General features: G+C 31.8%; 1 protein-coding gene across 1 annotated transcript; it reads left to right on the forward strand.

The window, feature by feature from the left end:
• The first annotated feature begins 9,595 nt into the window (after positions 1–9,595).
• On the forward strand, positions 9,596–10,321 carry LOC120086833 (auxin-responsive protein SAUR50-like). The gene has a single exon (XM_039043638.1). The coding sequence runs from the start codon at positions 9,684–9,686 to the stop codon at positions 10,005–10,007; it is 324 nt and encodes a 107-aa protein (XP_038899566.1). The 5' UTR covers positions 9,596–9,683; the 3' UTR covers positions 10,008–10,321.
• The last annotated feature ends 14,516 nt before the right edge of the window (positions 10,322–24,837 follow it).

The following is a 24,837-nucleotide window of genomic DNA, read 5'->3' on the forward strand; positions in this document are numbered from 1 at the left end:
TTTTTTTTTTTTTAAATCTCATTATATATACTAATTTTGAGATTTGATTTGAGATTAAATCAAATTAAATTTTGAGTCAAAATTTTCTATGTAAATGAACTAAGTTGCTCACAATTTTCTAAGTATCTCCTTTTATTTTCTTTCTTAATTTTATATTTTGTTATCCTTTTTTTCTTTTTGCAGTTTCATGTCATTTTTATTATGTTTGAGATATCTAAACCAATCTGGTTCCGTAGAACTCTATTTTTTTTTTTTTTTTTAATATTTCATTAACGACTTTGTTTTCTTATTTTTCTACCTCTATAGCTAGACCTTTTCTCCAACTTTTCTTTTTTCAAATTTATGATGCACCAGTCCTCCATGTTATGTTTATTTTTCTACATTTTCTTACCACCTGATAAACTAATTTTTCTCTTCATCGTCATTAAACTTCTTATCTTATATGTTCTTTTTTTTTCCTTTTAACAAGTGTAGCCATAAACTAGCTAAAGAAAGAAAATTTAGATTAAACAGCCTTTTTTCTTTTTTATTAAAAAATAATGAACTCAACTAGTAGTTATAGATATAGTAGAAATATGTTTTATTTTAAAGATTTCTTATTATAAATGTAAATATTATTCGTGTACTTGTTTGTTTTTAAGGAGGTTTGTTTGCTCTCTTAATATCAATTATTTAAAACTGATAAAAAAAAAATTAAAATGTTTTTGAGAAGACATCATTTGATAGTTTTCTTGAATTTTTTTCTCATCACATACTCAAGTTTACTTTATTACTTTTTATATTTATAAAACTCTTATTTCAACTTATACATGTACTCAAGTTTACTTTATTACATTGTATATTTATAAGACTCTTATTTCAACTTATACATGTATATTTCAATTTCAACATTATGAAAAACACGATGCACGTAGTTCCAACTAGTATTTTTAAAAAAGGATATAAGAAAGATAAAGATTTCAATCTCTAAACAAAAATTCCTTTTTAATTTTAAACTCTAAATTTGGAAAGATTTGATGAGTAAAAATTCCTCAATCAAATATCCAGTACAAAATAAGGGTTAGTAATAGTATCAAAATTTTCAATTAGGGTAAATAAGGGAAAAAAACGAAAATTCTTTTTTATGTTATGAAATTTGAGGAGCATAATGGGAACACAGATGGTAATAAAATATTAAAATAAATAAAAAATATATAAATAAATAAAATAAAACAAAATAACAAAATAAGAAATGAGAAAACTCTCAAATTTCTCCATTTTCTCTAATTTGTATGGAATTTGTTCAATGTGTGATTTTAAGATCCACCAAATGCCACTATTTATAGGATGTGAACTTACGTGGACACCAAACATGAATTACTATAAGGTAAATGAACAACATGAATGGTGACACATGACTTTTGGAATACTAAGCAATAGACATCTATTTTTATTATAATATTCATAATACTCTCTCTTAGATGCCCATATATATATATATATATGAAATATGTCTAGTTAAAACCTTACTAGGAAAAACTCTAGTGAAGGAAAAATAGTACATATTTCATAGGAAAAAGAGTACATATTTCCTATAATACATACTTTTAAAAGAATACAATATATTTACTCCCCCTCATGAAAACATCACTGAAGGTCTCTGAGTTGTTGCATTCCAATGTTTTGCACCAATTTTTCAAAAGTTGCAATTGGTAATGTCTTTGTAAATAAGTCTGTCAGGTTTCCTTCAAGATCATGAGTGTAGAAAAGCTTTGGTGAAATATGTTTTGTTCTATCTCCTTTAATATATCCTCCTTTGATTTGGGTTATGCAACCTATGTTGTCTTCGTATAATATTGTTGGAAGATTTTTATTAGAAGACAAGTCACACGTTTCACAAATGTGTTGAGTCATTGACCTTGGCCATACACATTCTCGACTAACCTCGTGAATTGTAATAATTTCAGCATGATTTGAAGAAGTGGTCGTTATAGTCTGTTTCATCGATCGTCATGATATAGTAGTTCCTCTACATGTGAACAAATAACCTGTCTGAGATTTAGCTTTGTGTGAATCAAATAAATATCCAGAATTCGCATAACCAATTAGATCAAATTTTGATTTATTTGAATAAAACAAACCCATATCGATTGTTCCTCAATGTTAATAGAGTATATACTTAATTCCATTCTAATGTCTCTTTTGTAGAAGAAGAACTATATCTAGCTAATAAATTTACTGAAAATGCAATATATGGTCTTATATTATTAGTAAGATACATAAGTGCACCAATTGCACTAAGATATGGTACTTTAGGATCAAGAAGTTCTTCATTATCTTCTCAAGGTCGAAATATATCTTTCTTTATATCCAAAGAACGAACTTCCATTGGAATATTTAATGGATGTGCTTTGTCCATATAAAATATTTTCAAAAATTTTCATGTATAAGTTGACTGATGAATAAATATCCCATCTGCTAATGCTCAATTTGCAAACTAAGGAAAATTTTTGTTTTTCCAAGATTTTTCATATCAAATTCTTTTTTAAGATATTCTATTGCCTTTGAAAGCTCTTCAGGAGTTCCAATTATATTCAAGTCATCAACATATACAGTTATAATAGCAAATCCTGATTGTGATTTCTTTATAAAAACACATGAACATATTGGATTATTTTAATATCATTCTTTCAATAAATATCCACTCAGGCGATTGCACCACATCCGCCCTGATTATTTCAATCCATATAGTAATCTCTGTAACTTTATTGAATATCATTCCCGGAAATTTGATGTACATGTTTCAAGTACCTTAAATTTTTCTGGGATTCTCATATAAATATCATTATCAAGAGATCCATATAAATATGTTGTGACTACATCCATAAGATGCATATCCAGACTTTTATACACAGTCAAGCTAATTAAATATCTTAATGTAATTGCATCCACCATTGGAGAATACGTCTTCTCAAAATCAATACCAGGTTTTTGTGAAAAACCTTGTGCAACTAGTTTTGCTTTATATTTTGTGACCTCGTTATTTTCATTTCTTTTATTATAATATTCATAATACTTTAGCCATATTGAAGTAAATTTCTCTTTTAAACATTTTTCAAAATAATGGTATAAATTTAGTCGTCCGTCTCAATTATACTTCTCTCATCTAAGATTATTGTCGAACTCGTACAACGAATGGGTCAGGGGAGATGTTGGGATCTTTGGGTCGGCTATTTTTCTATTGTAGATGTTTGGGCTTGATGGGCCTAATGGGCTTGGGCCAATGAACCCTGAGTTTGATAAGCCCATAACTATTCTCCAATACTTGTAACTAGTGAACCTATATAATTTGCATGTGTAATAACAGTGGATATCTTAGGTAGTAGTACTTCAACTACCAAAAGTGTTGTTTTTTGTTAGCCGCGCTGTGATGAATGCCTTTTTCCTCACTAGTCCAAACTTTGAAACAAGCAAAGAAGTCCTACATATATCTCTAAATAGCCAATAATATTAGAAATTTCCAACATAAAATAAGGAGATTAGGCAGTCCACATCTCTGTTTTAGCTTTGTTTCTCAATAAAGAAAGAAGGAAAACGAAAAAGCACCAATTTTCTGGTATATGCATTAGCAGGATTAGGTACATCCTGAAAGTACAATAGTGCAACAAAGGGATTGATGATGCAAAAAAAAAAAGATTTTCTTTTTTTCTTTTCTTTTCTTTGTGGGGTTGTGTCACCAAATAATTGTCCTTACTTATGTACATAAGATCGATCGAGATATTGATATTTGGACGATATTTAGGGGGGGGAAAAGTAACGTGGAGTTCATGTGATAAGCAAAGAATGGTGTCACTTTCTTCTGATTATGAACATAGAAAATGGCTACGGAAGTGATTGGCTTTCGGTGAGATTATTGGGCCATACCCATAGTTGCTCTGTTTTTATGTTCCCTTCAAATGGCCAAACTAATTTGGTTCACACAACGTGGAGGAGAAGGATCCAATTCATTTCTTTTTTATCTTTTCTTTTCAACGACTGCAAGGTAACTACTTTTTTTTTTTTCTTGAAATTATATCGCTTTCTTTCTCATTTCCACCTTCTAATTTGGATTCAACTTGCAGATTTTTCTAATTCCAAGTCAACTACTTTTACTGCCCCAGCTCTTTATTAATTATTAAAAAAATAATTAGACATATTGATGCATATAATTTTATGCGTCTCAATTGTTGAATCATAATTATCATGTGACAAACTATTCTTACCGTTATATATATATATATATAGAATTTAATTCTTGGTCGTGTGTGATTATATTGGGATGAATATAAAATGGGTATATCTTAAAATGCTATCGCTCTAATAGTCTACTAGGTGTAAACGATTTTTTTAATATATAAATATGACAATAACATTATGAAACTAACACCTTTTAGCAGTGTAATAAACATCAAAATAAAACCTCGTATTAATAAAACTATTCAGGCATTGTTTAATAACTTTTCTTTTTAAATGAAGTTTATAAGTTGGGAGGATCTTGATAATCGATAAAGTGGGAGGAACCAAGTATAAATGTCATATGTGGATAATAAAATTTGGATTAGGTTTTGAAAATACTTCTAAAAATTGATAACTATACTTATAAACTTATAAATGAAATTAGTTTTAGAAAATTAAGGCCAATAACCATTTTGTTTTTTCTTTTTTTGTTTTCGTTTTTTAAAATTAAGCCTATGATATTACTTCCACATTCAAATTTCTTCCTTTATTATCTATTTTTCACCAATAGTTTAAAAATCAAGTCAAATTTTGAGAACTTAACAAAGATGCAAAATATTGTAAGAAATGTAGATGAAATAATCTTAATTTTAAAAAACAAAAAACAAAGAACAAAAACCAAATGATTACTAAACGTGACTTAAGTTTTTAGAATTTGAAATTTGGCAATGAATTCAAATATTTTCTTAGAAAAGATGAAAGTCATGGTAAAGAAATTATAATAAAATAAGTTAGTTTTCAAAAACCAATTACGAAAAGCTCAAATCATCGTTATCAAACATAATCTTAAATCATCAACAGGAAAATATCATATATATTCACAATTCACAAGTGAGATATAGAGAAGCTCCTATTCTAATAATAGGATCTTCTTATTTGGTTTAGTTACAATGTATAAGATAATATTTGCTGTCTTAATAAAAGTTGGTATTATATGACATTTAAAATCCTTAATGTTGATGTAATATACTTTTGAATTGAGTAAAAAGTAAATTAAAAAAAAAAAAAAAAAAAAAAAACTCGAGTATATTATAGTGTATTTTATTAATTTGTTAAAAGGAGAGATTTCATGTGATTTATTAAACAATAAAGATTTCAAGTCATTGTAATACAAACCTAACCCATAAACAAAAGGTCCCAAAATTAATTTTCTCGTCTTTATGTCTAATCCTTTTTAAGCATCGGAATAGTTAAATAGGAACTCAAGTTTACTTTTGATTATTTTTATGGGGCAATTTTAGACTATACAGATATATAAATAAGAAAAAGTTGATAGTTTAACCGAAGGGAAAAAAACTTATAAGTTTTGAATAATTTGGAATTATATGTGAGAAATAGACATGACAGGTGACATGAATTTGATTAATTAGTGTGTCATTAAATTTTAAACTCGTAGGTTTTCAATATTGAATGGTTTAGTTTTAAGTTTTGTTTAGACAAGAAAAGACAAATTCTTCATTTCATGTAGGCTATTTAAGAGACTCATTTTCAATTCATGCACAAAAGAAAACCACGCTTTGACATTTTAATAATTAATAATAATTCTCTCTAATGTCGAAGCTTATTCATTAGCCACATATAAGATAACGATTCTTAATCCGCCAAGTCACCCCTCAACAAAAATATGACAAATTATTCTATAGTTCAATATCTCTAACCATCATACAAACAACAAAGTTCATTAAATACAAACTAAACCCTCTATAATATGAGTATTGATATGGGAAAATTATTCTTATTTTCTCACCATTTCTTTACAATGATGTAAATCTATATTTGATGTTCTGAATGATCAAACACGGGTCTCACTTGTATTCATATTGATGCTATTTAAATTATTTACGATTTTGACCTTAGGATATATGAATTAAGCTCTCTAATTATTCTACTCTTGCATCTGAATCTATACTGTCATATTTTCTCTTTAATGAAATCTAATCTCTCCCTCTACATTGTTAGTAATCCACATAAATCTCTACGTCGATTTATCTAATGTTTACGCTTTCTTGCTTTCTTTATTTTTGTCGATTTCATAACATCATCTTTTTTAACGAAATGTCTTAATTCTTATCCAATTTTCTTTTTAAAAAATAAAAAATAAAAAGGCTATTATTTTAGGTTTTTAAAGCATAAGTTGGATTTTAAAAACATAGGTAACTTAACAAAAAAAAGGGGGGGTTGTTAGAGATTAGAAAGAGTTGTTTTGAGTTGTATTTAATGTTTGAGTGTTGTAGAGTTGAAAGGCAAGAGAGGACAGGGAGGGTACTAGAGTTGCCTTATGATGAGATTTCAATAATATTTCACCAAACAAATGGATGGAATTGATGAGGCCTCATTTATAAGCAAAAACATGCATAAATAATTAATGTATTTACGTTTTTTTTCTTTTTTTTTTTTCTTTTTTCCGTATCAAATTCTTGTACAGCCTAAACATATATATGCCAATAATAACAATAATAAACACTAGTACACTGTTATCTCAATCATATCTAATTCCATAATAACAAAACAATAGTTTTTCTTATTTAAAAGTTGAACACTTTTATATTGTAGAAGAATTTATAAAAAGGTTTGGTTTTTTGGCCACAGATGGTGGAGAGAAGAGATGAGATAATTAAGGAATAATGGGATTTGTGATTGAGAGTTTACAAAGCTTGTAATGAATTTGTGTTTTGTTTTTAGATTCATTGGGATTGGTAAGTACAAGCACTACTTGGGAGTACAGTCATCCTTTGACTTCAACAGTGTGTTATTTTTATGGAAACAAAAGTCAAAGCAAAACCCACTCTATATTTCTCCCAACAATTGCTTTATATAATTTTTCCAAAAAAAAAAAAAAAGCTTTATATGTTCTCTTCATTGATTCTTTTCATGTCTGTCTTTAATCAATTTTCTTAATCAAATCAAGAAAATTTGCTGATTTTTTTTTTCTTTTTGGGGTTGTAAATATGATGGGGAGAAGAAGATGTGGATAATAAAACTAGGGAAAGAGATGTGTATTTAGATATGTCCATTTAATCTCGGTTACATTTCGATTGGGGTGGAAAATCCCCGATTAGATGGAGAATAAGAGAGAGACAGGAAGAAAATTTTTTCCGTTGGCTAAACGGGGACGAGGATTATATTCTCCGTCCCCATCCCTAGTCCCAATCCTACTTTTCCATTTCGTCCCGATTATATATATCTAATTTTTTATTTTATATATATATAACTTTTCACCTGAGTTTTATAAATATAAAAGAGTTATACATATATAAACTATTTTTAAAATATATATGTGAAGTTAATTAATTACATATAACTTTTTAATTAATTGCATATAACTTTTTTATATTTCTTATTAAGTAGAGATTAAGATATATTGTTGTAATATTTAAATTTTAATTTTTAGAAATTATGAAAATTAAACATTTAAATAATATATTTATCACATATGAGTGAGATATTTAATTATTTAATTAAAAATTTTGATATAGTAATTTAAATTAATTTTTATTATTTTTTAAAAAAGTCCAAGCGAGGAAAAATTCCCCATGGAAATCCTTGTCCCAATCCTCTTGCAAATTTTGTGGAGATGGGGAATGAAATGGACAGTAGGATGGGGGACGAGGAAGCCATCTCCAAATTCCGTCTCACCCCCTAACATCTCTATGTGTATCTTGTTTAAATTTTGGATATTAATATTAAGCCAAAAGGTATGGATGGTTGTAATTCAATTTGGGGCAGGCAGAAATTAAACAAATTGAATAAAATATGGTTTTCTAAGAATCCCTAGAATTAAATCAACCAAAAAAATCTTGAGATTAAGCTAAATTATAATTTTGGTTCTTTTCTGTCTAATTAGCCATTCTACTTTAAAAAAGTACATATAGGTCATGGAATTTAAGACAAACAGAAATTGATATAGTTAGATTATTTACACAAAAGCTGTTGTTTAAGGCATAAATGATTAAATAGAGAATCTTCATGATACAAACTTTAATGTTTTATAAAAAAAAATAATAAATAAAAAGACAACAACCTTAAAATTTGTAAGAGATGCTAACACTACCGTCCAATATCAGTCAAATAAAAGAAAAAGAAGAAATTAACTTAGATCATTTTAAATCTTGAATTTTTTAGCTATATCAGTGTATACCTTTGTTACATTTCATTTGGATAATCATGTGATAATGATAATTTTAATTTACAATTAAATCCTAAACTTTTATATACAAATCAATTTAGTCTCTCACTCATATTTTTTTAAAAAAATGGTTTATTGAGTTGTCCATTTCGTTAATTCAACATTTAAAAAAGTCTATATGTACATATAGAATTGATGCATTGACGACTTTTTAAATGTAATCTTAATAAATACACTAAATTAATTTACTTATGTCAATTTAGGAGTTTAACCGATACAAAGTGTAGATCTCATGCAATATTCGTTCGAAAAAATGCTATAAAGAATTTAAATTGACATATTTATTAGTTTAGCATTGATATAACTCGAAAAGTTTAGGAGTATAAATTCATATTTTTCTACGGAAAAAAAGTTACGATTGTATAAGTGAGTAACAACATCTCTATCGGTATAAGACTTCTTGGATCAAAGCAAAAGCATAGTCGTCTGTTTGGACCCGAATAAAATTGGATATTTTTTTTTCCAAAACAAGTTTTTCTAACCCATGCAAATTTCTTCCATTTGGTTTCTGGCTCTTAGGTTAAAAAACATTATGATAATTGCAATGGGTATCACATTTATTGTTAATAATTAAGTGTATAATATAGTGAAATCTATCAATGATAAATTCTATTTTTCATAGATTTCTAGTGGCGACATGGTTTAATACTAATAGACTCAGAGAGTTAAATCTAAAGTTTGCAGCAATTTTGGTTATCTTTTAGTCTTTGAGCTCAATTTTGGTTATTTTTATATGTGTTAATGTGCTCGTTGGTTTGTTATATCTATATATTTATATTAACATTATGTTATATTTGTTAATACTAGGAACTTATTATTATATTTGCAAGTGGCTGTAACTTAAAAAATCATATAAAATTTGGATCGGAGGTTAGCTTAAACCTCAAAGTTAACAAAATCAAGTAAGTGGGGAGGGAGAACATTTATAATTAAGAAAACACAAAGGAAAAAGAGAAAAGGAAGGAGGGGCCAAAGAAGAGGAATGAGTAGGAAAATTAGAAAGAGGTGGGGGCGTTTTGGGTTCAAACATGTCATTCACTTCTCCCAAAACGCCCGTGGTCTGTCCATTTACCCCACAAATTAACCCCAACCCCCCCTTTCCTCTGTTTCCCCTCTCTCTCTCTCTCTCTCTCTGTTTTTCTCACCATAAATACCCCCTTCTCCTTTCTCACCTCTCTCGCTCTCCACTTTCCACTTTCCACTTTCTCTCTACCTTTCTGTTTTTTAAAAGGCTAACAACCCAATGGCCATCAGAAAGGCGAGCAAAATGCCACAAACGGCGGTGCTCAAGCAGCTACTCAAGCGCTGCTCCAGCTTAGGGAGAAAGGCCCAGTACGACGAAGCGGGTCTCCCTTTGGATGTTCCCAAAGGCCATTTTGTTGTCTACGTGGGTCAGGATCGAACCAGACACATTGTCCCCATCAAATTTCTCGATCATCCTCCCTTCCAAATCTTGCTTCAGCAAGCCGCTGAAGAATTTGGGTTCGATCATGACAGAGGACTCACTATTCCTTGCGATGAACATGTGTTTCAGGCCTTAACTTCATCGCTTCTTACTCAACTTTAATTCATTTCTCTTTTATTATATAACTATATATATATATATATATATATATAGGGCTATAGTTTAGTCAGTGTTTCTTTTTTGTTCTGGCTAAAGCGATGAAGCTGCTGCACTTGCTTCTCTGCCATATAATGCGAAATCTCTCTGTTTCTTTCTTTTCCTTTTCTTTGAAATTTAACAGTCGAAATTGAAGCCACGATTCCCGATGCAAGAAAAGAAACTGTAATTAGTTTGGGGAAATGCAAATTTGACTAATGACGGTGAGAGAGAGTGGGTTTGTTCTTGTGAATGTGATTTTGTTGTCTTTCAATCCTCAAATTTAGTCACTGATTTTAAGGGTTTTGTCCACTCTCTTTTTGTTTAATTTCTTATTTTCGTTCACGGTTGGAGTTTCTCGATTCACTAAAACCGTTTTTTGCCGTTAAAACTGTTGAAAAATGGAATCCAAACGCCATGGAATGTTCTGTCACACCCCCAACGCTTTCCCTTTCCCTTTCCCTTTCACTTCCCCTTTCCATAATTATATATTACATAAAAGATTACCATAAGGACATTATGGTAATTTAAATTAATTAGTAAATAAGTAAATTTGAAAGGGACAAGTTTGGAAGAGCGGACTGAGGAGTACGCAGTGGAAAAATAAAAATCCTCCGGATTCCAGGAACCCATGTGGGTGGGGGCCACAACCCCAGTAGAAAATCTCTATATATATAAAAAATAAATAAATAAACTTATCTGAGGATCGGACGGTTAGGAATGAAGATCAGTGTGTGGGGGATGGAGTCGGAAATAGTAGGCGTAGGGAAGAGGAGGGCGTAGGACATGGGACTATAGATGGAATGACTTTTTAGGGCTATTTCAACAAAACCTGCCCTTTCTATTTTTTTCTTTTTTCTTTTTTAAAAATAATAAAATTGGTTACAAACTTAAAACAAACAACTATACAAGTCAAAATATACCATTTTGTTGAACTAATGATCAATATTATTTACCAATGAGTAAAATTTGGGTGGAGCTTAAAGTACATTTTCTTTAATCACAAAATAAAAAAATAGTTATAAATATAACGATTAAACTTAAAGTAATAATATACTATACATAGTGTAGTACAACAGAATTTATAGATATAATAAAATCTAAATCCAATCCATCATGAATAGATTTTTCTTTATTTAAAATTATTTAAAAATGTTATTGTACACTTAATTATTAATTCTAAAAATGATATCCTATATAAAATTCTTTTTAAAAAAGAAAAGTTTGTCACGTGACAATTTTGATTGGATATTTGAGTATACGATATAAAAGTGGGTACAACTTGAAATGCACCTAAGTATTTTTCTTTATCAATTATTCGATTTATTATCGTGTATGATTTAATTGATTAAGATATTTATAAATTTATCGTTAAATATTAGATATTTAAATCCTGGGTTGAATTTAGTTCTTTACCTTGAAAATATAGTTTATGGGTCCATGCTAATAGTATAAAATGGAAAATTAGATAGGGAGAAAAACATCTCATGCAAAATAATTTAAGACTTTCTAAATGTGGGCACTTTTAATTGACCCTATTTTTAGAATATTGAAGAGTATTTTTAACTCACTCACTCACTCACTCTCCCTCTTCATCCCTCCGTAGAGTTGAATTACATGTCTATAATGTTTTTCTTTTTTTAAAAAAAAAAAAAATCTAAAGGTAGAAAATGATAATTATTTTTTTTGAAAAAATAGTATTTCATTTCTTCTAAATCTCTATGAGATAACAAATTCACCTTCTATCTTTTTATTTAGAAAAAGGCTATTTAAGAAGATCATGATCCTTAATCATTAAGTCAATTCTCAATTTCATCTTCAATCATTTAAAATTCTCAATTTTGTGTCAACCAAATACCTAAAATTATTACGATTTCTAATCAAAATTTAAGCTTTTAATAAATTAATTTAAAATATTCTGAAGTGATTTGTAACTATTTTCACATGATTCAATTTAAAATCAACTAAATATTTACTTAATCTATCAAAGTATCAAGAAAAATTATTATATAATTCTTTCTAAATAAAATACAGTTGAATTTAGCTCACTTTAACATGGGGAAATAGAGTTAAATGAAAGAAGATGTACTCAAATAATGGATTGATCTGATTTCAACATTTCTTTATAATATATGTTAATCTATGCCTTTAAAGAGATCTTATACATATTTTAGGAAAATTCTAATAGACGTAAAAAAAGGAAATAGCAAAAAAAAAATAAAAAAAAATTGCATCACATGGTGTAAATTTAAAATTTTTTAAAATACCCAAATTGCCTCATTTCAATTGAACTTCGCCGATAGATTTCTTCATCCTCACGGGTAGAAAAACGATCAGCCTCCTTCTCCTGCTCCTTCTCACCGCCAACTTCCTTCATCCTTTCCTCCTCTTCATCCATGGCCTTAAAGTTTTTTATTGTGTGGGTAGATGAAAATTTTGATGGATCAACTCCACCAAAATCCAAATCGACCAATCTCGATGGCAAATGATTTTCATTCTGTAATTCATCATAAAGCGAAGATTTCTCTTCCGCATATATCCCTGGCATTTTCATTCCACCAGTAGCATTATAATTCCAAAACGGCAAAGCAAAACTCGAATCCCCAATCAACTCCCCCAATATCTTCTCATGAAACTAAAGATAAAATCTATGAAATGGAAAAAACAGTCGCGAATTATGAACTTGCACCACAACTAAAAACCCCACTTGGTCATACGCCCCATTACAATAACCACAATGAACATTCGCTTGTTGTGTAAAGCTATGTGGATCATCCTCGGGAAGTACTTTCATTAATTCAACGACTTTTTTGTAATTTTTTCTATGTAGTTTTGGTCGGCTAAGTTGGTAGCTGACCGGACCAGTAATTTTTCCCCTGATGGTGGTTGGAAGTCAAGGATTGAGGTGGCGGGTGGCGGGTAGCAGTTGGTTGGATAGACTTCTATCAGTTTTTATCACTTATAGACTTTTATTAGCCCCTATCAATGATAAACTTGTATCAGTTTCTATTACGGATAGACATCGATATACTTCTATCAATCTCTATCAGCGATATACTTCTATCAATTTCTCTCCTTGATAGCCACTAATAAATTTCTATCAACCTCTATCAATGATAGACTTGTATCAGTTTCTATCACTGATAGTATCAATGATAAACTTCTATTCGTTTCGATCACTATAGACATTGATAGACTTTTATTAATGTCTATCACTATTAGACTTATATCAGTTTCTATCATTGATAGATGCTGATAGACTTCTATCAACGTCTATCTGTGATAGACACTAATAATAATGTCTATCACAACTATCTAAAAGCAACAAAATTTTCAATAAATATGTCTAGTGTATGTATCATAAACTATCTAAAATAAATAAATAAAACTATCAACAACTAGTAACAACAAAATAATTATCTATGGATAGACTACTATCAGTGTCTATCTGTAATAGATAATGATAACAATGTCTATCACAACTATCTAAAAGCAACAAAATTTTCAATAAATATGTCTAGTGTATGTATCATAAACTATCTAAAATAAATAAATAAAACTATCAACAACTAGTAACAACAAAATAATTATCTATGGATAGACTACTATCAGTGTCTATCTGTAATAGATAATGATAACAATGTCTATCACAACTATCTAAAAGCAACAAAAATTTCATATTCAATAACAACGTCTAGTGTATAGTTGATGGAAACAAAATTATGAACAAAATCATTATCTATTGATAGATAATGATAATAGTCTATCACTATCTATCAGGTTGTGATAATGTTCTATCACTTGGTCTATCATTTGGTCTTTCATTGTCTATTATTGTCATTTTAATTAATATCTCTGTAAAAACAAGAAAAATATCAACAACTAGTAAAAAACTATCAACAAAATTATTATCTATTGATAGACACTAATAGTAGTTTATCTCTAAGCCCCTAAGCTTGTTTTATTAATTAATTATATTTAAGTCCTATAAGCCATCTAATTAATTCCTAGTAAGCAAGTGTTCGTGATGTATGTATGTATAGATGTGAAAGTATATGATAAAAAAAGGAGAAGAATGAGTGTGTGTATGTTGTTAAGGAAGAAGAAAATTTTCTAAGTGTTTAAGAAAAAACTCTCAAGTGCTTTCGAGGGCAGGGGAAATAAGCTAAGTATTGAAATGTATGCTCTCGGGTAACTAATGAGGAAGCTAACACTCAGATAGGAAATGGAAGTCCAAGCATTAAAGACAGGTTAAGTTATGTGGCCAACTCATCTAGATGTTATGTGACCAATTGCTGTAAGAAAGGAAAATAAGCTTAAGAGAGGCCATGAGTTATTTGAAAGGTTGAGAAATAGGTTAAGTTAGTGGCCAAGCATAATGTCAACCAAGATTGACTACATAAGATTTGCCAAGAACACCTAAGGTAAGGTGAAGCGATCGTGGAAAGCATGCGATGATCAGAAAAGGATTGGATAAACGCAAGGCTTATGTGAAGATATGAAGTAAGTTATGGAAAGGATGAAACTTGCCTATGCAGAAAGCCTGGCGAAGATGCTTGAAGTAAGACAATGCGTTAATGTCGAGACTATGCGATGTAATAGTAAAGGAGTTCTAAGTGGATGCAAGCTTTATGCGATGGAAATTAAGCTAAATATGCAGCTTAATTGCTCGGTTAGGGGACCATGTTGCAGCTCTAAAGAGGCTAAGATAAGGATAAGTATGCCAGGTGGCAATTAATTAGACAAACTCCTTATGCAAATCCAAGTATAAATAGGCTTTGTGAAGAAGGAGAATGTTTTGCCAAATTTTAGCCAACGCCTATGGAAGGGAAAGAATGCTTAGGAGTGCTTGAAGTTCTATGAAATTTCTAAGCAAGATTAAGGAGATTTGTGTAGTATCAAGCCCAGGCAAGAGGAATTCGATGGAAAATCTTAAGGCAAGCATGCTAAAAATATTTTGAACTATTTATGGAAAAAAATTTAGTTAAATAATGGCTGGAATCTAAGTTATGATGTTCAGAAGAATTCAAGTCTGAATTGATGCTATTGATGAACAAGCAGACAGCTGACTAGCCAATGTATGCGATAAAGCGCATAGGCACAAAGTGAGGCACGTGAAACGGTTGGCACATAGGCGCAGGGGTATGCAACAAACGCATAACCATGTAGTTAGTGCGCAAGGCTGATTGTCGCATAAGCACTAAAGTATGACCTCGCGACCATTGTGTACCCGAGTGAAAGGGGAGCTAAGCACAAGCCAAAGGAAAGGTAAATTGGCAAAGTAAAAGTGATGTGTTAGTTCAGCTAAGAAGTGTTAGAGTCATGTATGTGACAATGATGAATTAAGTATCATGTAAAGCTCAAAATGGAGTTAATGATTCTAACTAAGGGACCTCTTCTTGTCACAGAGCAAATCCAAGTAGGAGAGGCTTACAGACCCCTTGAATAAGTGGCTTAAAAAGTGAGTGATAAATTTTAATAAATGTTTTCAAAGACAAGTTTTCATGAATGATTTAACGCATAGGAAATTTATCTAAAGTTTTATGATATGATGTTGTTATCACATGCTTTAAAAATAAAGCTGACCACATGATCCATGTTTTAAATGATAATATTACTTATGAATTTAAGGTTGAGACTGAAAATCAGTTAAGTAAAAGAATTAAAACACTTCGATCTGATCGGTGGCGAGTATATAGATTTGCAATTCCAGAACTATCTAGTAGATCATGGAATTCAATCCCAACTCACATACCTGGAACATCACAACAAAACGGTGTTGTAGAAAGAAGAAATCGAACCTTGTTGGGCATGGTTCGATCTATGATGAGTTATGCTCAATTACCTCAATCCTTTTGGGGATATGCAATATAGATTGTAGTTTATATTCTGAACGTTGTTCCATCCAAAAGTGTTTCAAAAACACCATATGAACTATGGAAATGACGCAAAGCAAGTTTACGTCATTTCCGTACATTGGGTTGTCTAGCACACGTGTTGGTAAAGAATCCTAAGAAATTGGAAACACGTTCAAAATTATGCCTATTTATACGATATCACAAGGAAACAAAAGGAGGATACTTTTATGATCCCTAAGAAGATAAAGTGTTTGTATCGACAAATGCAACATTCTTGGAAGTGGATCATATTAACAATCATTTACCTCGCAGTAAGCTAATATTGCAAGAACTGTCTAAAGATACTACAGAAAGATCAACAAGAATTGTTGATTAAGCTGGTCCATTAACAACGGTTGTTATCCTGTCACGTCCATCCCAAGAGTTGGGAATGCCTCGTCGTAGTGGGAGGTTGAATGCTACATGAGTTTAACAAACACTCAAAATATCATACAAGATGATGGTTTAAAGAATCCATTAACCTTTAAGAAGGCAATGGAAGATGTCGGCAAGGAACAATGGAAGCCATGGACGATGAAATGGAGTCTATGTACTTCAACTCAGTCTAAGAATATGTAGATCAACCACAAGGTGTTACACCTATAGGTTGTAAGTGGATCTACATGAGAAACGAGACCAAACTGGCAAGGCACAAATCTATATAGCCAAACTCGTGGCAAAGGGTTTTACCCAAAGAGAAGGAGTTGATTATGAAGAAATTTTTTCTCATGTTGCCATGATCAAATCAATAAGAATACTTCTTGTCATTACCACATATTACGATTATGAGATATGACAAATGGATATCAAGACAACTTTTTTGAATGGCTATCTTGATGAAAGTATTTTTATATCTCAACCAGAGGGATTCGTCGAAAAAAGACAGGAACAGAAAGTCTGTAAGCTTAATCGATCAATTTATGGATTGAAACAAACGTCCAGATCCTACAATATAAGATTTGACACTGCGATCAAATCTTATGGCTTTGAAAAGAACGTTGACGAACCTTGTGTATACAAGAAGATAGTCAACAAAACTGTAGCATTATTAGTTCTATACGTTGATGATATCTTGCTCATTAGGAATGAGACAAGTTTTCTTGCTGACCTAAAAAGATGGTTAGTAACACATTTCCAAATGAAAGATTTGGGTGATGCTCAGTATGTTCTAGGGATACAGATCTTTCGAAACCGAAAGAATAGAACATTGGCACTATCTCAGGCATCTTGTATTGACAAGATGTTGTCAAGATATAATATGCAAAATTCCAAGAAATATTTATTACCTTTCAGGTATGGGATTCATTTTTTGAAGGAACAATGTCCTAAGACACCTCAAGAGGTTGAGGAGATGAACAGAATTCCATATGCATCTGAAGTTGGGAGTTTGATGTACGCTATGTTGTGTACACGTCCTGACATATGTTTTGCAGTTGGAATCGTCAGCAAGTTTCAATCCAATCCTGAACACGATCATTGGACCGCTGTCAAAAATATCCTCAAGTATCTAAGGAGAACGAGAGACTATATTCTTGTGTATGGACCTAAGGATTTGATTCCTACAGGATACATTGATTCTAATTTTTAGACTGACGTAGATTCCAGAAAATCTATCTCAAGATCAATTTATACTCTTAATGGAGGAGCTATAGTTTGGAGAAGCATCAAGCAAAGTTGTATTGCTGAATTTACCATGGAAGCAGAATACGTGGCTGCATGCAAAGCTGCTAAGGAAGCAGTATGGCTACATAAATTCTTAGCTAATTTGGAAGTCGTTCCAAATATGCATCTGCCTATCACACTGTATTGTGATAACAGTGGTGCAGTTGCTAACTCAAAGGAACCCAGGAGTCACAAGCGTGGAAAACACATTGAAAGAAAGTACCATCTCATCCGGGAGATCGTACACAGAGGGGATGTGCTCATCACAAAGATAGCCTCTGAAGGCAACCTTGTTAATCCATTTACCAAGGCCCTCTCGGCTAAAGTTTAAGAAGGCCACCTAGTTAGACTAGAATTCCGAGTAGTGTAATCTAGGGCAAGTGGGAGAATGTCTATGGTATTTTAGATGCCCTAATTTATTGTATTTTTCCCATTATATATCTCAACATTATATGGTATATATTTGTTCTCACTGGAGTTTTAGTCCAAGTGGGAGATTGTTGGGAATGTCCTAGAACTCGCAGTTCGTGTTAAACATTCTATTTATCAATAATAATGCCTTGTTGATTTTGCATCTTATTATGGAAATCCAATAAACGCATCCTTGGATATAGTCTGAATGTTGTAACTTTATGTAGTGACATAAACAGGATCAAGTTGATAGTATATAGCCTAAATGGTCTAATAAATATATGGATGAAATTGGGTATGTCATTCTGGTAACACTATTGGATGTGGTCCATTCTGTAGTTGTTAGAAGAAGATGTAAGGTGCTACAAACAATGTGATCAACAAATCGTTCATGTTGAGACATGAGAGTTGGGGCATCCTATTCAATGAGTTTGAATATAGACTGGACCACGAAAATAGTCACTTTTCTTTATAACAACCGTTTACATTTAAAACTGACTATTTCATTTATTATGTAACCTAGGTTAACTCGATCTTAATCTTGAGCTGGCTATGAACTTCTGTTTATTCGGGATTATCCTTTGATCTGCTAATGGTGAGAGTAGTCCAACAACACTACTCAATAAGCTTACCATTTTGGGGATAAAACTGAATGAATAGCTGGGGACATAGTCTTGCAAGATGAAATTCACTCCTACCATATTTAGGGTTAGCAAATAGGTTGTTCTCTTACCAGGTCTTAAACAATCGATGCCTCATCTTCTCATGATAGAGAAAGTATTTGATTCATAGAGATTATGAATCAGAATTGTTCATTAGAGGATCAGTAAGGACTTAAGGAACAAGATGTATTCACAGGGGTAAAATGATATTTATGACCTAGTTGTAATTATAAAAAACCTGTGAAGGATCGACTGATTATGGTTATTAAATGAATATAATATATCTACAGTGAGGGGAGTTCAACTATGGGCTATAGTGAAGTTTTCCATTAGTTAACGAATGAGGGTTAAATCAGACTAATGAGTTTAGCCGATTAATCTCAAATCATTGGAGCCCATGATCTGTAGGTCCACGAGGTCCTCCTATTAGCTCGTAAATGGATAAGCTTTAGAGTAGCTTGAGAAATTAATTTGAAACGTTCAAATTAAACGGAATATGAGAATATATATTTAAATATGATTTAAAAATATAAAGATGATTAATGTGTAAAAATTAATTTAATATTTGATATTAAATTAATTATTATTTTAAATTAATTTTAAAAATCATTTTTCAGTTTTATTAAATCAAAATGGTTTTGAAATCATTTTTTGATTTTTAAACGAAAAATGAAAATCGGTTTTGCATGCCACGCAAAATGGAAAATCTTGTATTTCCATTATCATCTTCAACATGCTCACACAAACCTCATCTTCTTCTCTTCATTAACACTCCAAGCATGAGCTGCAAGTCATGCAATTCACTTCTTTGCATGTTCAACTGCAATAAATATAGAAGTTTGGAGTGATTTGAGGAGGACTAATGCAGAAAGTTTGAGAGAAAATCTCTGTGAGAAGAAAGTGTTCTTCCTTTTGGGTTGTTGTGTGTTCTTCACTGCTCTTCATCAATTCAAGCTATTCTTGAGTCCTACAACTCTGTCCAAATCTCCAAGATATGATTTTAAAACCCTCTTTTTAGAAAAGCATGCTTTGGTTTCTGTCAAAATTAGTGAATTTGAATGCTTATGTATTCTTGATACTTCTGCTGCATGTTATTTAACTCTTTCATTTGGTATCAGAGCATCTTTTAAGCATTCAATTCCATTTAATTTTGGCGTGGTGGGTGTTTTTCATGAGATATACGAAACTGATGCACTGGTATGGTTTTCTGAGTTTTGGCATCTTAATTCTCTTTAATTTCTCAATTAAATTTGTAATTGGCTCTTGTTTGATGAGCTTTTATGTGTTAGCAAGAGTCTGTAATTTATTTGGAGTCATTAGAGTTGAAATTAAGATGTAATTGAAGAAACAAGCGAATATGGTCGAGTTGTTGTTCTAGTTTTATCAGCTTCAACTCAAATTTGTTATTGAGGTTCGGTTGCTAAGTGATCATTTAGTTCCAGACATTATACGATGTGAAGAAAAGCTAGACGATCGTTTAGCAATCGGCGATAGTCGTTGTGATGTTGAACACTAAGTGATTGTGTACCTGGGGGAGCTAAGCGATGTGTTTATTTGTTATACGATAGCACTACGCGATCGTTTAGCTTTGTCATGGGAACTAAACAATACGTTGAATTTGCTAAACGATGGCGCTATACAATCGCTTAGCTACGACGTGTGCTAAGCGATGCGATGAAGTGCTACGCGATAGTATTGAGCGATCATTTAGAAGCGGAGCTAAGCGATCATGTAGACAAATGTAAAGCGACGCGATGATGTTCTATATGATGGAGCTAAGCGATCGTTTAGCCGTGGTGGATATTAAACGATGACATGAAAGCACTGGGTGATGATGTTAAGCGATCGTTTAGTTCTATGCGATTGAGCTAAGTGATAGCAAGGCTGGAACTAAGCGATCGTGTAGTCCTATACGATAGAGCTAAAAGATCGTTTAGCTTTTGGCAAAACACTAAGCGATCGTGTACCTCCTCTCAACCTAAGGCGATGACACTAGACGATTATCTTCAGCGCTACACGATTGGCCTTAGCAGCACTTTGAGATTAGACCGAGAGCAACCGGTTCAACCGATTTTCTCAAGGTCCAATTTGGTTCAGCCTCAAAGGGTTTTGGCTGGTCCGGTTTAGATTAATCCAGCCCAGTTCAAGATGCTTGGGTTCGATTTAGAGCGGTTCGAGCGGTTCAAAAATGGTTTTGAAGCGGTTTGTAATAGTTAGGCGTCTTTTTACTTGTTTATGCCAGAACGAAAATCATATCAGTTAGTATTTAGTTGTTTATGCATGAGTTGTACGTAATAATTAAATAATTCATGTATATGCATATAGTATTCCATGTAGATTTGAGACCCCGCCGTAGGAAGCATGTTACATGCATTAAAAGTATATTATAATTGTTATAATATATAGTATGCATGTTAGGGTTATGTTTAATATCATGGTTATATTAGATAGCTTTGTTGAATGTTATCAATGTTAAGCATGTCTAAATTTTGTAAGTTGTTATAAAATTGGTTAGACATTTAAAATCCATAACAAAGAACAGTTGCATGCTCTCTTAGGTTAACAACTAATTTTAAACGTTAAAATAGATTGTTACCTTATAAAATACGGTTACAATCTCATATCGATTCATAAACCTGTCTAAGGCTAGGGGTACTTAAGTTGACAGTTTACGGAATACCTCCTACCAGGGGATTATGACCGAACTATTAAGAATTGTTAACTGATTTTATGAGCTTGCGTGAGTGATGTGAGGTAATAAAATGGTTTATCACTTAGGCATTGTAGGTTAAATATCAATTATAAGAGTTATATTTGGATAAACCACTTAGACTTAGGTTGTATGAAATTAGTCGTCATGCTAAGTAAATTATCCAAACATTTAGAACACTTCAGTGGGAGATTAACAATATATTTGATATATAGTTATTAGCTCTCACGTCCTCAAGAGTTCAAACCGTGAGAACCATGCTCGGCTTTTTGTCGATTTTATCTCGACTGCTCCATATGAAAAGTGTTTGCATAGGTCAATAACAAGGTGAATGAGGGAGGTGGTTAATAATAAGTGCGTGAAGGAAATGTGTCAGCATTGTCCTACAGTCTCCCCCATTAGTTTGAATCGTGAGATTCCTATATTACGACTGCTGTCGTTTTTATGTGACACTAGCTAATCGTTAACTGTGACGATCCTTACGTAGGGTTGTAACATAGGATTCGGAACAACCAAACTTCAGTAAAATGAATAGGGTCTTATAGCTTCGTCTTGGATATTGTCTTCTATCTCGGAGGCATATTCATACCGTTCTATAAGATCTGAAAAATAGTGGGTCACACTTACAAGAATTACTAATTGTTAGTAAAGATCTTGACCGAAAACGATAACCAAAAGAACTATTAGAATATGAGTTATTCAAGATAATAATATTTGGTCAAGAACTGTCTTGCTTTTGTGAATGAATTCTTGACTGCCCCACAGTAGCACTTGTTCTAAATCACTTAAGTATCGTTGCAAATAAATAAAGATTTATTGGGTACTTTATTAGTTTTGCTAAAATGAATTTAAATGCATATTTAATAGAGTTTGTTTAAAATGTTTCAGCAATGTCAAACTCAATCATACAATTTCTTGCTTCTGACAAATTTAATGGAGAGGTTTATTCGAATTGGAAGTCAAATATCAATACAATATTAGTAGTAGACGATTTGAGGTTTGTGTTGATAGAGGAGTGTCCCATTAGTTAATGAATGGGGGTTAAATCGGACTAATGAGTTTAGCCGATTAATCTCAAATCGTTGGAGCCCATGATCTGTAGCTCCGCGAGGTCCCCCTACTAGCTCGTAAATATATAAGCTTTAAAGTAGCAATGGAAATTAATTTCAAACGCTCAAATTAAACGGAATAGGAGAATATATATTTAAATATGAAGATGATTAATGTGCAAAAATTAATTTAATATTTGATATTAAATTAATTATTATTTTAAATTAATTTATGAAATTAATTTTAGAAAATCATTTTTCAGTTTTATTAATCAAAATAGTTTTGAAATCATTTTTTGATTTTTAAAAGAAAAATAAAAATCAGTTTTGCATGCCACAAAAAATGGAAAATCTTGTATTTCCATTATCATCATGCTCACACAAACCCCATCTTCTTCTCTACATTAATACTCCAAGCATGAGCTGCAAGCTTTGCAATTTACTTCTTTGCATGTCCATCTGCAATAAATAAAGGAGTTTGAAGTGATTTGAGGAGGACTAATGCAAAAATTTTGAGAGAAAATCTCTGTGAGAAGAAAGTGTTCTTCTTTTTGGGTTGTTTTGTGTTCTTCATTGTCTTTCATCAATTCAATATGTTCTTGAGTCCCACAACTCTATCTAAAGCTCCAAGAGAATAGTAGGGAAGACTTTGAGGTGGTGCACGGTGATTTTTTGTGAAGACTATTACTGTACAATCAAGTTCTTGGAGAGTTCTTCAAAGGTATGATCTTAAAACCCTGTTTTTAAAAAAGCATGTTTTAGTTTCTACCAAAATTAGTGAATTTGAATGCTTATAGATCCTTAATGCTTCCACTGCATGCTATTTAACTCTTTCATAGTACCTACAATATTTCAAGAACAAACTTAACAGAGGCAGACTTGTGACACAAAAGACTATCTTATATCAATGAAAAGGGGATGCAAGCACTGTTTAAATAGGGTATACTGCCCAAAGGGATAAGTAAGCATCTTTTTTTCTATGAACACTGTATTCTAGAGAAAACTACCAGACAAAGCTTCACAAAATCTCAGCATACCACCAAAGAAATATTGGATTATGTTCATTTTAACCTATAGGACCATCTCCTACACCAAGCCTTAGTGGCTCAAGGTATTTTCTAACCTTTATAAATGATTTTTCTAGGAAGAGTTGGATATACTTTCTTAAGACTAAGGACCAAGTCTTTGGGAAGTTTAAAGAATGGAAAGCTAGGAGAAAATCACAAACATCTAAAAGGTTAAAATACTTTAGAATTGACAGTGGGCTTGATTTTTGCAATGAAGACTTTGACAAATACTATAGTGAGAATGGTATAACTAGGCATAGAACTGTGAGGTATACACCTCAACAGAATGAGGTTGCGGAGGTTAAACAGAACTATAAGGGAAAGGGTAAGAATGTTTACTTTCTGATGCTATCCTAAGTGAAAACTATTGGGCAAAAGCTACAGCATACACAGTGTATACCTTGAATAGGTGTCCTCACATATCTCTAGCGTTGTTTACCCCTAAGGAGAAGTGGACTAGTCATTCTTCTAATCTAGACAACCTTAAGGTTTTTGGGTGTGTAGGGTTTGTTCACCAAAATAAGGGAAAGTTGAAAGCCAGAGCAGTTAAGTGTATGTTTGTAGGCTTCATAGAGAGTGTCAAAGGATATAAAATGTGGCATCCAGTAGAGAGAAAGTTCATAATTAACAAAGACATCACTTTTAGAGAAGAGAAGATGTTTATGTAAAAGGAAAAAAGACTTGAGGATGAAGCTGAGTCATCCACCACATGAATTGAGGTGGAGTTACCTACTGGGAAACTAATATAACCTAACCTACTTAGTGACACAGGAGAAGTTGAGGAAGATGCAGGGGAACAAGAGGAGACTATTAATGCGTAGTCTGACTTGAGTCAGTATGTCTTAGCTAGGGATAGACAAAGGAGAACCATTACCCCTCTAGCTAGATATATTGAAATGAACTATATGAATTTAGTTCTAAATGTTGTTGTGACTCCTACTAACCAAGAACCAACAAGTAACAACCTTTTAAGAAGAAACAAGTTGTGTTGAAGCAAGAGATTGGATAAAAGCCATGAATGAGGAAATGCATTCACTAAATGTGAATGATACTTGGTCTTTAGTTCCTCTGCCTAAGGGTTATAAACCCGTTGCCTCTAAATGGGTTTTTAAACTTAAGAAAGGTGCATTCTGTGATAAAAAATCTAGGTATAAGGCAGGGTTGGTTGCAAAGGGATTTACACAAAGAGAAGGAATAGACTACTCAGAAATTTTCTCTCCAGTTGTCAAACATACTTTCATAAGACTTCTCTTATCCTTGGTTGCTCAAAATAACTTAGAATTGTATCAACTAGATGTGAAAACTGCCTTCCTTCATGGACATCTAGAAGAGACAATCT

The sequence above is a fragment of the Benincasa hispida genome, chromosome 9, assembly GCF_009727055.1.
Source record: "Benincasa hispida cultivar B227 chromosome 9, ASM972705v1, whole genome shotgun sequence".
Classification (NCBI taxonomy): domain Eukaryota; kingdom Viridiplantae; phylum Streptophyta; class Magnoliopsida; order Cucurbitales; family Cucurbitaceae; genus Benincasa; species Benincasa hispida.

Bases quoted from the DNA above. Each gene is read 5' to 3' on its own strand.
- LOC120086833 (XM_039043638.1), top strand. From the start codon at position 9,684: ATGGCCATCAGAAAGGCGAGCAAAATGCCACAAACGGCGGTGCTCAAG.